This window comes from Gobio gobio (genome assembly GCF_949357685.1).
Source record: "Gobio gobio genome assembly, chromosome: 18".
Lineage (NCBI taxonomy): Eukaryota > Metazoa > Chordata > Actinopteri > Cypriniformes > Gobionidae > Gobio > Gobio gobio.
This window is the reverse complement of record NC_137111.1, coordinates 8,863,680-8,878,955: the sequence shown is the minus strand read 5'-3', so window position 1 is coordinate 8,878,955 and position 15,276 is coordinate 8,863,680. Positions and strand designations below refer to the sequence as shown.

Genomic DNA, 15,276 nt, shown 5'->3' with positions numbered 1-15,276 from the left:
CATGTCCTCATATAGTGAGACAGCAGAGGCTGAAAACACAGCGTGTCACACATGCTTCATTCAGTATCTCCAGGATTTCGCAAGATTTTTTTGTGATTTTTGCGAAATTTGATTGAATTTTTTCATTGATTTTGCGTTGTATTCAGCGATCGCGGAATCGTGAAAAACTGGAAAGACTGTTCATTGTGTAAGTGGTAAATAAAACTGTGTGTCTGCGCCGTTCATTCGCACACAGATGCAGAACATGCAGGATTCATATTTAAAGTATTTTTACGGGTTAATATTCACAGACACTAGTCTATAACGCATTTTGATTTAAGTGTACTGACCTGCTTTTTATTTATTCATAATATGACAAAATGTTGACAAATTCCATGAAATTCCACATTATACAGTAAATTCCTAGCCTGACAAGCCAGACCCAACATCTTGATGTGGAACACACCATTGGCAGGGCTCAATCCGAGGTGCGGGATAAACGGTTGTATTTCAAATTCCCTCTGCACGCAATAGATTAGCGCTAAAACCAACCAGAGCGTGGTGAGACAACAATCACAAGTGGGTTGTGGCTGAGTCCCATGTGTTTTCCCACCAGCGGAGCTAGTTTAAACTTTAGCCATATCCGATCTGCAAAACTCAGAACACATCTTCCTTTTTTAAAGGAACACGCCGACTTTTTGGGACTTTATCTTATTCACCGTATCCCCCAGAGTTAGATAAGTCCATGCATATCATTCTCATCTCTGTGCGTGCCATAACTCTGTGTAATATCATTGCACCGCTGCACTCATGGTATGGCTCAAAGTTTCTTGATCATTACACAGGAATGAGAGAATAGTTCCTAACCTTATCAGTCTAGAAAATCACAACTTTTCATTTTCCGTCGGTCTTAGTACACGATGTAACTATACACATCACAACATGTAAATAGGAAAATGTTAGCGTTATTTTGTCACTTATTGAGCGGTAGGCTAGCTGGAGCCATTTACCTCCAGTCTTTGTGCTAAGCTAGGCTAGGAGTGTGTCAGACAGAGTTATGGCACCCGCGGAGATGAGAAGGATGTGTATGGACTTATCTAACTCTGGGGGATACGGTGAATAAGATAAAGTCCCAAAAAGTCGGCGTGTTCCTTTAAGAATGACTTCAGTTCCAGTCTTTGTTAGCAGGGAAGTAGCAGGGATTTCCTGCTGAACCGTCACAACTCTGCCGTCATTATGTTAAGCCCGCCCACCGACTCTATACACGATGTGATTGGCCTGACTAGAGTTTGGTTTTTCAAGCTCGCAAGTCGACGGAGAGTTGCTAGACGACCTCGACTGCAAATTACATCTGCTGCCGCTAGGGTGTGTCTAGATTTCAAGGCTAGTAAATTTAATTTCATGACTGGATTCCGCGATTCCATCCATGTTTATCATAGGGCCCTACTTACAGGATAAAGTCCAGTCCATACTGACCATTCTTTTGGCTAAGATTGACCGGTCTTTAAACATACCTGATTATTTTCCTGATTTTTCTGTGAGAGGAAGTTGTTTTGCATTCAGTGGTGACCAGGGGAATGTAGCACTTTGTGTAACATCCGATTTCCCATACTAGCATGTGATGCTTCAGTGGTCATGGGATACACATGTACTCTGCCCCCTGGGACAATTGATTTAGGGAGCGTCATGTAGATTTCTAAGCTAGACGGCCATGAAGGGGTCATGCTTGGAAGTGGGGTCTGGACGGATCAATTCTCCTGTGCCCTCACACCGAGAGGAAGTAAGGTTTTTTGGGGTTTTTGCCGCCCCGCAGGATCGTTACAACATAAAGCTGAGCAGGGCTGTGTGATCACTGATTTTCCCTGGCTTTTTTTCCACAAATCAATGACCTAGCTTGGCTTCGCTAGATCGTGCCACACTACAGAATGAAATAAAGGCCTCATCACCTGCCTTTTTTCTTTTAGTCTCTCTCTCTCTTTCTCTGTCTGTCCTCCCTCTTCGGTAATAATCTAATTCGAGGTGAGCTTTTTACTCTTTATTCTTCTTTCTCGCATCAGGGCGAGCAGACATTGGGTGGTTAAATGAATAGATGCTATTTTCTGCTGTTCTTGATCATGACTGAGATAGCCTTCATCGGTGCAGTGTGGTAGAGAGGCCTCATCGAACATCCCATTCCCATCCAAGTGTTCATTGAGTACATGTTGGTGAAATTGCATCTTTTAAGATAACTTGCAAGAGAGTATTCATCCACAAAATGTGCTACGTAGATCTCAGAGAAACAAATGCGGTCCCAAAAAAAGTATTGGGCTGCACAAAATTAAAGGTGTAGTTCTCCCAAGAAATAAGATTCTCATCCTTATGTCATTTCAAACCTACACTGCAGTTCAAAAGTTTGGGATCGGTATGGTTTTATGATGCTTTTAAAAGAAGTCTCTTATGCTTACCAAGGCTGCATTTATTTTATTAAAAATACAAAACAAATAGCAATATTATGAAATTATTACAATTTAAAATAAATGTTTTTTATTTGAATATATTTAAAAAAATATAATTTATTTCTGTGATGCAAAGCTGAATTTTCAGCATTACTCCAGTCTTCAGTGTCACATGACCATCATTCTCTTAAGATTTGATGCACAAGAAACATTTATGATTATTATTATGTGTAAAATCTTTTCAGGATTATTTGATGAATAAAAAGTTCAAAAGAACAGCATTTAAATGAAATCGAATCTTTTGCAACATTATAAATGTCTTTACTGTCACAATTGAATGCGTCTTTACTGAATAAAAGTATTAATTTCTTTCCAAAGAATGTATTTTACTTACCCCAAACTTTTGAATGGTAGTGTATAATGTTAGAAAAGCTTTCTATTTCAGATAAATGCTGTTCTTTTGAACTTTCTATTCATCAAATAATCCTGAAAAAAATGTACACAACTGTTTTCAACATTGATAATAATCCTAATAATAAATGTTTCTTGAGCATCAAATCATCATAATCATAAATGTTTTTTGAGCATCAAATCATCATATCAGAATGATTTCTGAATGATCATGTGACTCTGAAGACCAGGGCCGTGCAGAGAGTTCTTCAGAGGCAGGGGCTCAAATGTAAAAAAGGGGCAATATGTAAATATATATATATTAGGGGTGTAACGGTACACAAAACTGACGGTTCAGTACGTACCTCGGTTTTGAAGTCACGGTTCGGTACGGATTCGGTACAGCAGTTTTACAAAATTGCTTTTTATTAATTTTTATTCAACAGTGTTTTAATGAAAAAAAAAATTGTGTCTGTCCTTAAACAAATTCAGTTATAACTAAAAGTTTCTTAAAGATAATGCTGTAAACTATATAGGGAGCCCTTACATATTGCTATTAAAGATTAACAACAGAGCCCAAACTATTAGCCTAAATTCATTTACTATTTATTTTTAGATATAAAATCAACACTCATAAGCTTCACATAAGGCAGTTTTTGCATTAAAATCTAAATCTAATTATTATTATTTTTTCTCCAACTCGTTGTTGAAATATAATCATTTGTGGCTGTAATTTTCATGACAGGTTTATTTAAACATACATTAAATAAACAAGACATCACTAACAGGCTAAGTGGTATATAATGAATATATATAGGCTAATATAACGAATATATAGGCTAATATAGTGCATGTATTCAGTGAAAGAGTTAACCTCTCTAGTGAACTCACAGCTGTGGACACTGAATGACTTCTGAGGTAAATGTGATTCTACATGACATTGTTTGTTTACAACCTGTTTTATCTTTCCGATAATACATCTTTCCGATGATACGTTTCAATAAGTTGTAATGGATCCTCAACAAACCTTTAGATATTCATTTCTTTAGGAAGAGATGATCGCGTTCACTCGCGCGCCGCAGCTTGAAGTTGAACTGATACGCGTCTCTCTGTCACGTTACATAATAGAGCGTTAAAATGGCATTTATCGTTTGAATTTCGTGATAAAATGGACTGAATACTCAATATGTTCGTGTGGGAACTCGGATTGAAGTGTGTTCCGCGCTTTAAACAAGCCGACTGTTAACTGTTATAGATTACATTCATAACCGTTCGGTACACGCGCGCACCGTACCGAAAGCCCGAAATGTCAGTTCGTCTGTCCATGTAATTTTCAACCGATTTATGAATAAGAACAGAAAATTACCGCTCCACTTCACATGCTCAATGGAATTTGAACTTGCTTTGCTAGATCACGATTGGTTGGTGTATATACATGACAAACGGGCTTTGGTGAATTGTGTAATACTTTGAAATATATAATATATAGATTTGTAATTAAATCAACACATTAGCTCTGATTATGGATGAAAAAAAAATATTGGTTTACTTTTTTTTCCCGTAAGGCCACACACTCTCTGAAAGGACCATATTTGGCTCGAGAGCCGCTTCCGAACAGAGGAAAATCAGCAATCAAAACGCACGCAACCCATAGCAACGCGTTATGGCAACGCCTCAACAGAAATTGTCCGACTTTTGAGCCGTTCGTTAGTATTGTATACATTGTCATCAATGTCATGTTATAATAATCACAATTATTTAATTTTATTGACCACGATATTATCATTGATATTTGTCTGAGAGGGGCACTTTTGATTCATTTTGAAAAAGGGCAGGGGCTCAAGCACCCAAAGCCAACCCCCCCCCCCATGCCCCCTCTGCACGTGCCTGCTGAAGACTGGAGTAATGATGCTGAAAATTCAGCTTTGCATCGCAAGAATACAATTACATTTTACTATATATTCACTTAGAAAAAAGTTGTTTTAAATTGTAATAATATTTCACAATATTACTGCCTTTTTGTGTATGTTTAATTTAATAAATGCAGCCTTGGTGAGCATAAGAGACTTATTTTTAAAACATTAAACATTTTACAAATCCCAAACTTTTGAACAGCAGTGTATCCCAAACATTTTTGGAACACAAAAAAAGTTTTAGGGATCTTGACTATCCCTAATCACTGTTGCTTTTATTAAATGGGAAAAACAGTATAAACATTCTTATATTTCTACTTTAGTGTTCCACGTAAGAAATATGCCGTCATATTTTAAGGTCTTTGGATCACTAGAAATTGAATCTATTCAGAATGAGGCCATTTGAATACCTGTTCATGGTTATAATAAAGTTCTCATTATCCAGGCCAGGGGCGATTCTATGATTTTCATTTAAGGGTGGCTCAGCCCCCAGTGAGGGTATGAAAAAAAAAATTGGTAAGACTTTAATTTAGGGTCCAATTCTCACTATTAACTAGTAGCTTATTAGTATGCATATTAGGATATTTGCTATTTATTATTTCGTTTCGGGGGCATGGCCCCTCGAGAAAATGTTGATTTCTATGATCTAGCTACATATGTGCATTTCAAGATGTTCTGAACGCCAAAAAATTAGATAACAATAGCTTGAAAAACCATGTCAGTGGGCAGAAATGACTGATAACGTTTTTCCATTTTTGTCAGTGAAGAAAGTAAACATGTTTAACTGATATTTATATTTTTTATGAATAATTTTCCAAGGCTAATAGGAAAGCTAGGTAACTAAATGTATTCAATTAATTCACAATATGCACACATTTTTACTAATCTGAAGAAAACAGCTTTGTTAATATATCTTATTTGTTGATTATATTATAAATGACATTACATAGGCCTGTTTCAAATCAAAATGGCGAAATTAGACAAAAATGTATTAATTTGGCTGAATATTTTTGTCATTTGTTTAACATTTCTGACTTAAAGAAGCAGCTGTCAAATATGAAACGTTTAGTTTAGCTACATATCTCGCACTTGAGGTCTAGTTGAGTCGTGCTGCTAAAATCCGTGCTCAGACTCAGCAGCTTCTGTGTGAACATAAAGCCCGCCTACTCTGATTGGATTGGTTTTCTTAAATATTTTGACATTGACGAGCGGTGACAGACCAATGAGGCTCAGATCAACGCACACACCTCTGCTTCTGACGTGCACTCGCGTGCGCTCTATTCGCCGCCACAGCGGATTGAAGAACGTCCCGCCAGTTTCATATGTTAGAAAGGTTAAAGGGTTAGTTCACCCAAAAATGAAAATTCTGTCATTAATTACTTACCCTCATGTCGTTCGACACCCGTCAGACCTCCGTTCATCTTCAGAACAGAAATGAAGATATTTTAGTTGAAATCTGATGGCTCTGAAAGGCCTCCATTGGCACAATGCACGGTTCACTCTCAAGACCCTTAAAAGGCACTAAAGACGTCGTTACAAAGTCCATCTCACTACAGTGGTTCTAAAATAACTTTATGAATCGGCGATAATAGTTTTTGTGCGCAAAAAAAGCCTAAATAACGACTTATATAGTGATGACGATTTCAAAACAAGGCATCATGAAGCTTCGAAGCGTTATGAATCAATGAGCCGAATCATGATTCGGATCGCGTGTCAAACCGCCAAACTGCTGAAATTTGGCGATTCAAGCCGCTGAATCGACTCGTTGATTCATAATGCTTCGAAGCTTCATGATGCTTTGTTTTGAAATCGTCATCACTATATAAGTCGTTATTTAGGGTTTTTTTGCGCACAAAAACTATTATCGCCGATTCATAGTTATTTTAGAACCACTGTAGTGAGATGGACTTTGTAACGACGTCTTTAGTGCCTTTTAAGGGTCTTGATAGTGAACCGTGCATTGTGCCAATGGAGGCCTTTCAGAGCCATCAGATTTCAACTAAAATATCTTAATTTCTGTTCCGAAGATGAACGGAGGTCTTACGGGTGTCGAACGACATGAGGGTAAGTAATTAATGACAGAATTTTCATTTTTGGGTGAACTAACCCTTTAATCACACATTCTGTACATTTTGTGCTAAATTTCCCCTAAAAAGGGCCTAGTGACGCCCATGATCCAGGCTTTTTTTTCAGGATTGGTTTCAATATTTTTATGCATGATTATATATATTTTTACAAAGTGGTTGAAAACAATCCAGATGGAAAATTATCCCTCGTCACGTTTGTCTGTGTGTTTATTATCTCTATAATGTCTTGCAGTTGCCATATGAGCTACAGGACATGGTGAACAAGCACATGAAGAGCAGCTTGCCTAACAAGACTCCGGGCTCTCAGGGAGCTCAATCCCAGGATCCTGACACTCTAAGCCTGACTCCCGCAGACGTCGTGCCTACTTCGGTGATTGCACGTGTTCTTGAGAAGCCGGAGCCACTGGTGCTCAACTCAGCCCAGTCAAGCAGCAGTGCAGGCCGGCCAGTGGCTGAAGATGTGTTTGTGCACGTTGACATGACAGGACCGCAAGATGGTGGTGGAGGGCATGAGAACGGCGGTCCTGTTCATGCCAGGCCTCCTGCAGGAGCTGGTTCTGATCAGCAGCATGTAAATGGCATGTGTCGAAGCCAGGGAAGCCTAGATGGTCCGACAGGAGAAGATGGGGCAGCCCCCTCGTTTGAGAAGTTGAATCCTTACCCAGCTCCTCCACCACCAAACCCGCTCTACCCTGGTCGCAAAGTAATTGAGTTCTCTTCAGATGACAAAGTCAAGATCCCCAAGAACAGCCCGCTGCCCAATTGCACCTATGCTACCCGTCAGGCCATTTCTCTCAGTCTTGTACAGAACGAAGAGGAGGCAGCTGACCGCCAGCGCACCGTGCCCAATAGCCCTGCTGTGTCTGAGGGGGGTTGGCGGTCTGGTACCTCCTCATCTTCCGGCGGAGGGCATGCTTCTCACCAGCGCACACCTCCACAGATGGATGCCACGGATACTCTCTCCAGTCACTCGAGTCCCTTTAGCAGCCCCCCTCAGCCCCCCAGCGCCTTTGCCAGCTCTGGTAGTTCTGAGGAGGACCTACTGGCCAACTGGCAGCGCATGTTTGTAGCAAAAATGGCACCATCTTCAGAAGGCTCCCTTGTCAACCGTACGTCCTTCAGCAGTGAGACGATAAAAGATCTCCAAAGTCGTCACAATGGAAAATCAGGAGAAGGTGCTCTGAGAGGTGCTTACTCCGACGGCGAAGAGGGTTCTTCAGCCCAGAGCTGGACAGCAAGTAGAGAGTCCAGTTTGGATACAGACACCAGCAGCTTGGCGGACATCCGTGCAAAAAAGACACAATACGGAGGTGACTTTTCCCAGGAGGAGGGTGAAGGCCTACTGATGGCCCTTGATCCGCTTGAGAATGATGGTGCTAGTGGTGACACCATGGTCACCATTGAGAGCAGTCCAGCCTCTGCCAAGCGCCAAGAGTTTGCTGAAGATGGGGGCTCTGCTGGAAGTTCGGCTGAGGAACGGGATATCCTTCCTCAGGACTTTCCTGTCATTGGCTCGAAGGTCCTCGCTTCCCTTGAGGATTATACAGACCAGCCCCCTCGGACTGGCTCCACACGACCTCTGAAGAGTCCCAAGAGGATGGGGGTTCATCACTTGCACCGTAAAGACAGCCTAACCAGAGCCCAAGAGCACGGAAACCTGTTGGACTGAGACTTCCAGGCTTATTTTTCTCTTTTTTTTTTTGTCTTTTTACCTTGAGTGCTCTTTGTCTTACTAGCAATCACTAGTCGTCGCAGCACACAACGAGCGGAAGGGATTGAATCAGCCTTGCTGTAGTTATCCCAGATCACGCTGCTCCTGCGAGGCATCATTGTAACTCTTCTGTCCTCTCTTTGAGGCTCTTATCTGTGGAACCTATGGTATTGATGGAATCAGTGGTAAAGTACAGACTGCAACTTCAATTACTCCGGCTAGTGAGTGGACAGTGTTTCAGGGATCGTACAAGAATGTCATAGTCTGATTTAAGGTGATTTTTCACCAGTCCAAGACTTGCTTCTGCTTGATCTGGCATGATTGAATGGGCAACAGCAGGACTTAGCCATACAATCACACTTTAGTAAGAGAAAGAGTTCTTCAGAGGGGACAAGATTGAGCCGCATTAGGATTGATCCCTGTGGCACTGTGCAGACATGGAGCGTCTCACTTAATGGATGTTTTGACATTTACTTTTACCCTCGGGTGAGAGTTTTCTAGCCAGATAAGGATATCAATCCAGTATCCCAGTACAATTGTTGTGGGAGATGGGATTGGTACCAAATGGCCACAGCTTCACAGATACCACTGTGTCAGGCATTCTGCTGGTTGAAGCAGGTTAAATGTAATCTATGGGACTCTCTTGTCAATTTTCAGTGCCTAACCCTTGCTCTGACAGAGGGGGCTCTCCATCACCCTTTAAAAAAACATCTTGTTCCTTTAGTCCGCTTTTAGTCATCATAAACTGAGAGGATCCTTCACCTCAAATGTTCAGTTACCTCGCTTCATTGATCTACCACTGTATTTCAACATCCAACCTAAGGACAGTTTTTGTACTTTAATAAACAACATGAATTATGAAAGGATTTTGATGTATTCACAGTATATGTTTCAATGACCTGGATATACTTCCTGATTTTCATTCTGACCTGTTTTTTTTGACTAATGGTATTTAAAACTGATTATGATTTTAAGTAAATATTTAGAGTAAGTTTTTTGTTTTGTTTTGTGTGTTTATTTGTCTTTTGCTGGTCTGAAGTGTCCCATTACTCTCCTCAAATCAGTTAAGCGCTTGCAGAGGTGCACGGGTTACTGAATCCTTTCGTAGGTATACAATCTCTTACATTATTACACATTAGTTATTACACTGTAATAGCAACCCAAACAGTGCTGTATTTGGCATTTTAATGATTTAATCTGGAACATATTTCATCTTTTTCAAAGGTCAGTATTTAAGATTAAAATATTTGGCATTTTGCAAACATTTGGATGTCATTGGTATTTCATGTCCTCCATTTTAGAGGTGTATAAATGCATCCCCTTGGCACAAATTGCCATTCAGAGGGCATATTAAAAAAAACTATGCATATAGTACTGTGTAAAAACACCACAAAAACTTGAACCATAGCAAAGCGTTCTGTCTGCTATGATGACATTACTGACTTCTAAATAACGTTGCATACAGTAGACAGAAAAAAAAAACGGTGATCTAAAAAGCAAATTTCAGCCAGAAACATGCCTTCGTTTGTTAGAGTGACTCAAACACATTTTTTTTTTTTTTAAACCCTAATTTCAAAGAAAGCCATGTTTTGATCTTAATGAATGTAATCATCTTTATGTAGCATCCGTTTTCTTTGGTTCCTTATTATTTGTTAACATCATACTGCTGTATTGTAAGGGGAATGTGCGTCCCGCCATCATTTAATGTTTTTCTGTGTGTATTTTTGTGTGGAAATCTCAATTCTCTTGATTATGGATGATCAGTCTGTCCAGCAGATACTTATTATTTTATGTTCTCTTTTTTTTTCCAGTCTTAAATTTCAGTCATTTCATTTCGAGCCTTGTTCAAATAGCATTTTAACATTTTATCAGCTTTTCTCAAACATTTTCAGATGCATCATCCTCATTATTTTGTTTTGGTGAATATATTTTAGAGGCGATTAAAACTCTGTGTTGCCTTTTTAAGTGCTGCTTGCTTTGTGTTCTTTTATTTACAATGTTATAGTCTCTTGACCGGTCATGATCCAGATGTCCCACCCTGGGTCAAGTACTGTACTTCGTGCAGTGTTGTACTTGTAAAAATCTGTGTGTTTTGAAGTAATTGGACTCAGAATACCTTTACCCCTGACTGACTTGAGACATTTACCCTACTGGTGATATGCAACAGTTTAAGAGTATGTTGAGCACTTGTGATTTTTAGGTTTGCCTTTTATTTCTGAACATATCAGCCAGTCAGAAGGGACAGCAGCATGTATTACGATTTAACAGTGTTACTGGAAGGATGTCAGAATTTAAAAACACTTGCTGTATATATTCACGGTCATTGTGATTTTCCTGAAACATCATTCCCTATCCCCTAACCTAACCCAGGGGTGTCCAATCCTGCTCCTGGATGGCCACTGTCCTGCAAAGTTTAGCTCCAACCCCATTGAAACACAGCCAATCAAGCTCTTACTAAGCATATTAGTAACTTCAAGGCAGGGGTATTGAGATTAGCCTGGCTCCGCGCTCTTACGTACTTCCGCTCAATTTTCATTTTCCTTCCATACGTAGTCTGACTTTGCGGTGCATTCTCTGGTTTTCTCCAGCCAAATTGTAACCGGTCCAATCAGGGAACAGAGGGAACTGAGAACGATGACATTGGACATTGGAACGATGGATCATTTCACTGCCAGTTGTATATTGTGTATATAACTGTGTATGTGACAAATAAAACTCTTGAATTGAGGACATGCGCTAGTTTGAGTTGTAGTTCAGTAATGGCGGCGGAGAAAGATGTGAGCGAAGCCATTCGGTCCGTTGTGGCAATGCTGACGAATATCCAGAAGTTAAAGCCGGAGCAAGAACAATCTTTGCTGAGTTTCGTTGGTGGCCATCAGTGATGCGCGGGTCAATGTATAAACAACCCGCACCCGACCGACGTTTTCAACTAACCCGCCCGCAACTCGGACCGCAAAAAAAAAAGAAGAAAATATTGTACCCGACCCGCTTCCTGACCCGCATTTTTTAAAAGTAGTAAATGCTCATCGTAGCTCATTGGGCCATTGAGAAAATGTTTCAGGCCCTGACGTGGTGTGCTCAGAGGTGCAGCAGCGAGAGCAGGAAGTTCTTGCGGCGGCCCATCATTTTCCATTTCAGCTCCAGATGCATATTATTGATGAACGCGATGTTTATGTTTCGACCCGGCTTGAAGAATTCATCAGCCCACATTTGGAAAACATTTGGAAAAGTGTGAAAGCCCTTAGGAGCGCAAACTGTTATTTTTCTGAATGCTGTATGATATAGCCTAGTGTTATGTAATACAGGCTTGATTTATTCATTTATTTCGTTTAATTTTCTTAACAATTAAGATGCTGCATGTGTTTATCCAGTCTAATCGAAGTGTGCGTCTCTCCCCCGACTTTCCCAACAAAAATCCCGCCCCCTCTCAGAAAATACATAAAACTGACTTTAAATGCGTTTAAAAGTAGCCTATTAAAATGGTACAATGGCATTGCTCAGTTCAACGTTTTGGGAAATCGGGCATTTTGTCCCGCGTCAGCATTTATTCAAAAGTTAATAACGCTCAACATTCAAAATGTAAATAAGGATTTATTGACGATCCGACCGACCGTGACCCGAATATCATTAAAAATATTTTTGGATGACTCGTAACCGCGGGTAACCGCGGGTGGCCGCGGGCACCCGCTCATTTTGGATCAACCCGCGCATCACTGGTGGCCATGATGTTGTTGGCCCTCCTCCCCACGGGGTTCGGGAAAAGTTTGATTTTCCAGCTCGCTCCGTTAGTGGTGAAGGAGTTGGCTAAGGCGAACACTAGCAATGCTAAGCCAATAGTTGTTGACATACGTCAGGACCAAACGTTAGCGATTGGTTATGGCAGATCCAGAGTGGCTCCAATAGTTTTAAACTTCAACAGAGTTCCCGCCTTCAAGGAAGTAAACGCTTGTCAATGGAGAGCGGCCAGACTCTCAAATACAAATTAAATGTACGAGAGTCTGGAAGGACCAGGCAAGTTGGAGCTAAACTCTGCAGGACAGAGTTTGGACACCCCTAACCTAACCCTACACATAACATCCCTAAAATCAGAGGGAAATGATAGGTGAATAACACTGATGTAGAAGCACCTAACCTCGGTTGTAAGCCTAAACTTGACATAAACTGTAAACGTGTCCTTCAAATCTGATTGGTTGATTGGAAGGTTGATCCAGAATCATGCACTTGGTGAAATCACCATATATTCACCTCATAGCCGGTCTGCCACAGCACTCGTCGCCGTGAATAATTCAGCTACATGTTCCTCAGCGAAGGGCAGAATGTGCGATCGAAAGTCCACACTTACTCTCCTTGTCTTACACTTCGGTCTCTTCGTATGTAGTTATCAATCTTTCTTCGCAGGACATGGGAGTACCACTAATAGCCCATGATTAATTGAAGTGTAACTACCCACCATGCTGAATAATTAATATTTGATCATGTTCTAAAATAGTTCTGTGATGCTTTAAAGAGATGGAGTACGGCCTGTCGTGTTCTTGCATGTGGAAATGGACGCCCTTAAATAATTCATCAGACCAGTCTCATCAGATGTTACATGGGCTCCAGGTTGTGGATATAAACACAAAAAAGACATGATAATGGTCCGGATTTGTGAAATAATACTCTGTGAGTGTATAAATGGGCCTTTCTCTTCTGCTCTCATGCAACTTTAATAACTCCAATTTAATTGCGCACATCTTATTTAATCCAAGGTGACCCTCAGGCGTGCTGTGCGCAAGTCCTGCAAAAGCTTTACTGAGAAATCTAAAGAATGAACAAAAACAAGTCAAGGTTATCTTCCAAAAGCTGACGTCTCAGTCACGGAAAAACATATTCGATTCACGCTATCTTCTCTTTAACCTTTAAGACGGTGTGTAATCTGCACACCTTTTCCTTTGATCTGATATAGGACGTTTTTATACATCAGTAAACCAACTTTCATGCATCAACAAGATTTCAGTCAAGCTGACGCTGAATGTTATTGACTTGTATTAAAGTGAAAATTGACCCTGTCTTGGTAATCTTTCATCAAAAGGTAATCACTCGCTCCCTCTTTACAATGACTTTCTATCATTTAGCGATGATTATGTTAACCAATAGCCATCGGCTAAGCCCTGGTTTAATCATTGATTCAACAAGCTCTCATTCAGCTTCCATTCTGGTATGGAACGACTATTCTCCATCCAATCAATTCCCGATAGATAAAATCAAGTTGTGCCCTACATTTTGTCATTGAATATCCTGTTTCACTCGAAAATGTGTAACATTACGAAAGCAAGTTGTGCTTCATGTCCTTGCAATTCTTTAAGTAATCAGAAGTCATGATGTGTTTTGTTTTCTTTGCTGTTTGTACTGACTTGATTATTCTTAATTAAAAGTACACTACACTTTTTTGGAAAATAGGCTCATTTTCCAGCTCTCCTAGAGTTAAACAGTTGAGTTTTACCGTTTTCGGACTCCATTCAGCCGATCTCCGGGTCTGGCGGTAGATCTTCTAGCATAGCTTAGCATAGATCATTGAATCTGATTAGACCGTTAGCATCTCGCTCAAAAATGACCAAAGACTTTCGATGTTTTTCCAATTTAAAACTTGACTCTTCTGTAGTTGCATCGTGTACTAAGACCGACGGAAAATGAAACGTTTTTCTAGGCCGATATGGCTAGGAACTATACTCTCATTCCTGCGTAATGATCAAGGAACTTTGCTGCCGTCCCATGAGTGCAGCGGCGCAATGATATTACACAGCGCCTGAAAATAGTCTAAAGGTCCTTTCACACTGGACGCGATTTTGAGGTGCGAATAATTTGCTCGATGGTTTTATTTTTTGATCAGCTGTTTGTGTAATGAGAGCTTCCACACTGAACGCGAATGTGCTGCGGCGAAAAAACAACAGGTTTTTTTTTTTCGTTTCAATGTCGATTTTTTTTTTAACACTCGCAGTGACAGAAAAGGCTTAAACCAATCACATACACGGAAACAAAGGTCACGAAATGTCCAGTTGATGTCACTAGCCATTCAATCAACATTAACCTTTGCCAGGTATCGCATTTCTCACGAGATTACAGCTGTAATTGTATAGGTGTAGCTGGAGGAGCTCCTCAAATTGTCCCATGGACATTTGACAGTAAGTGCGGAACCGGCCGTTATAAAGCTTTAGCTCCTGTACAAGATTAGCAGACTCCCCTTCAGACTCTGTTCTTTAAGACTGGGTGCACCCAAAAACTTCTTGTCTGTCTTTTAACTAAAATGAAAAGCTCATCTTCACTGGATGATGAAGTTTCCGTGTTTTCTCAGCTGTTTTGAAATGTCGGAGCTCTGAAACGTCGCAAACTCGCGTCGCGGCTGATGTGAATGGTTTTGACGCGAACTATTCGCACACGAAATATTCGCTTTTCCGTTACGCGTCCGGTGTGAAAGGGCCTTAACTTCCGTCAACATAACCAACGTGACAACCTGCTTCCACAGGGAGCGTGCTGGGGACTATTTTCAGGCGCTGTGTAATATCATTGCGCTGCTGCACATTTTTGAGCGAGATGCTAACGGTCTAATCAGATTCAATTATCTATGCTAAAAGTGCTACCACCAAACCCGGAGATCAGCTGAATGGATTCGAAAACGGTAAAACTGTTTAACTCTAGGGGAGTCGGAAAATGAGAAAGTGGAGTGTTTTCTTTAAAGCTTTTGTGTTGTTTTTGAAGTTGGACATAAACTGTAAATCGTACTG

General features: G+C 40.5%; 1 protein-coding gene across 5 annotated transcripts in view; it reads left to right on the top strand.

The window, feature by feature from the left end:
- LOC307142227 (tight junction-associated protein 1-like) overlaps positions 1-10,829 on the top strand; it is a 191,637-nt gene extending 180,808 nt beyond the window's left edge. For 4 of the 5 annotated variants that reach the window (XM_079842904.1, XM_079842900.1, XM_079842903.1 and 1 more), the window contains one exon: positions 7,037-10,819. In XM_079842904.1, coding sequence (XP_079699030.1) covers positions 7,037-8,473 — 1,437 coding nt within the window. In that variant the 3' untranslated portion in view covers positions 8,474-10,819. Of the gene's footprint in view, positions 1-7,036 lie in introns of all 5 variants that reach the window. The other variant, XM_079842902.1, reaches the window with a different exon arrangement.
- The last annotated feature ends 4,447 nt before the right edge of the window (positions 10,830-15,276 follow it).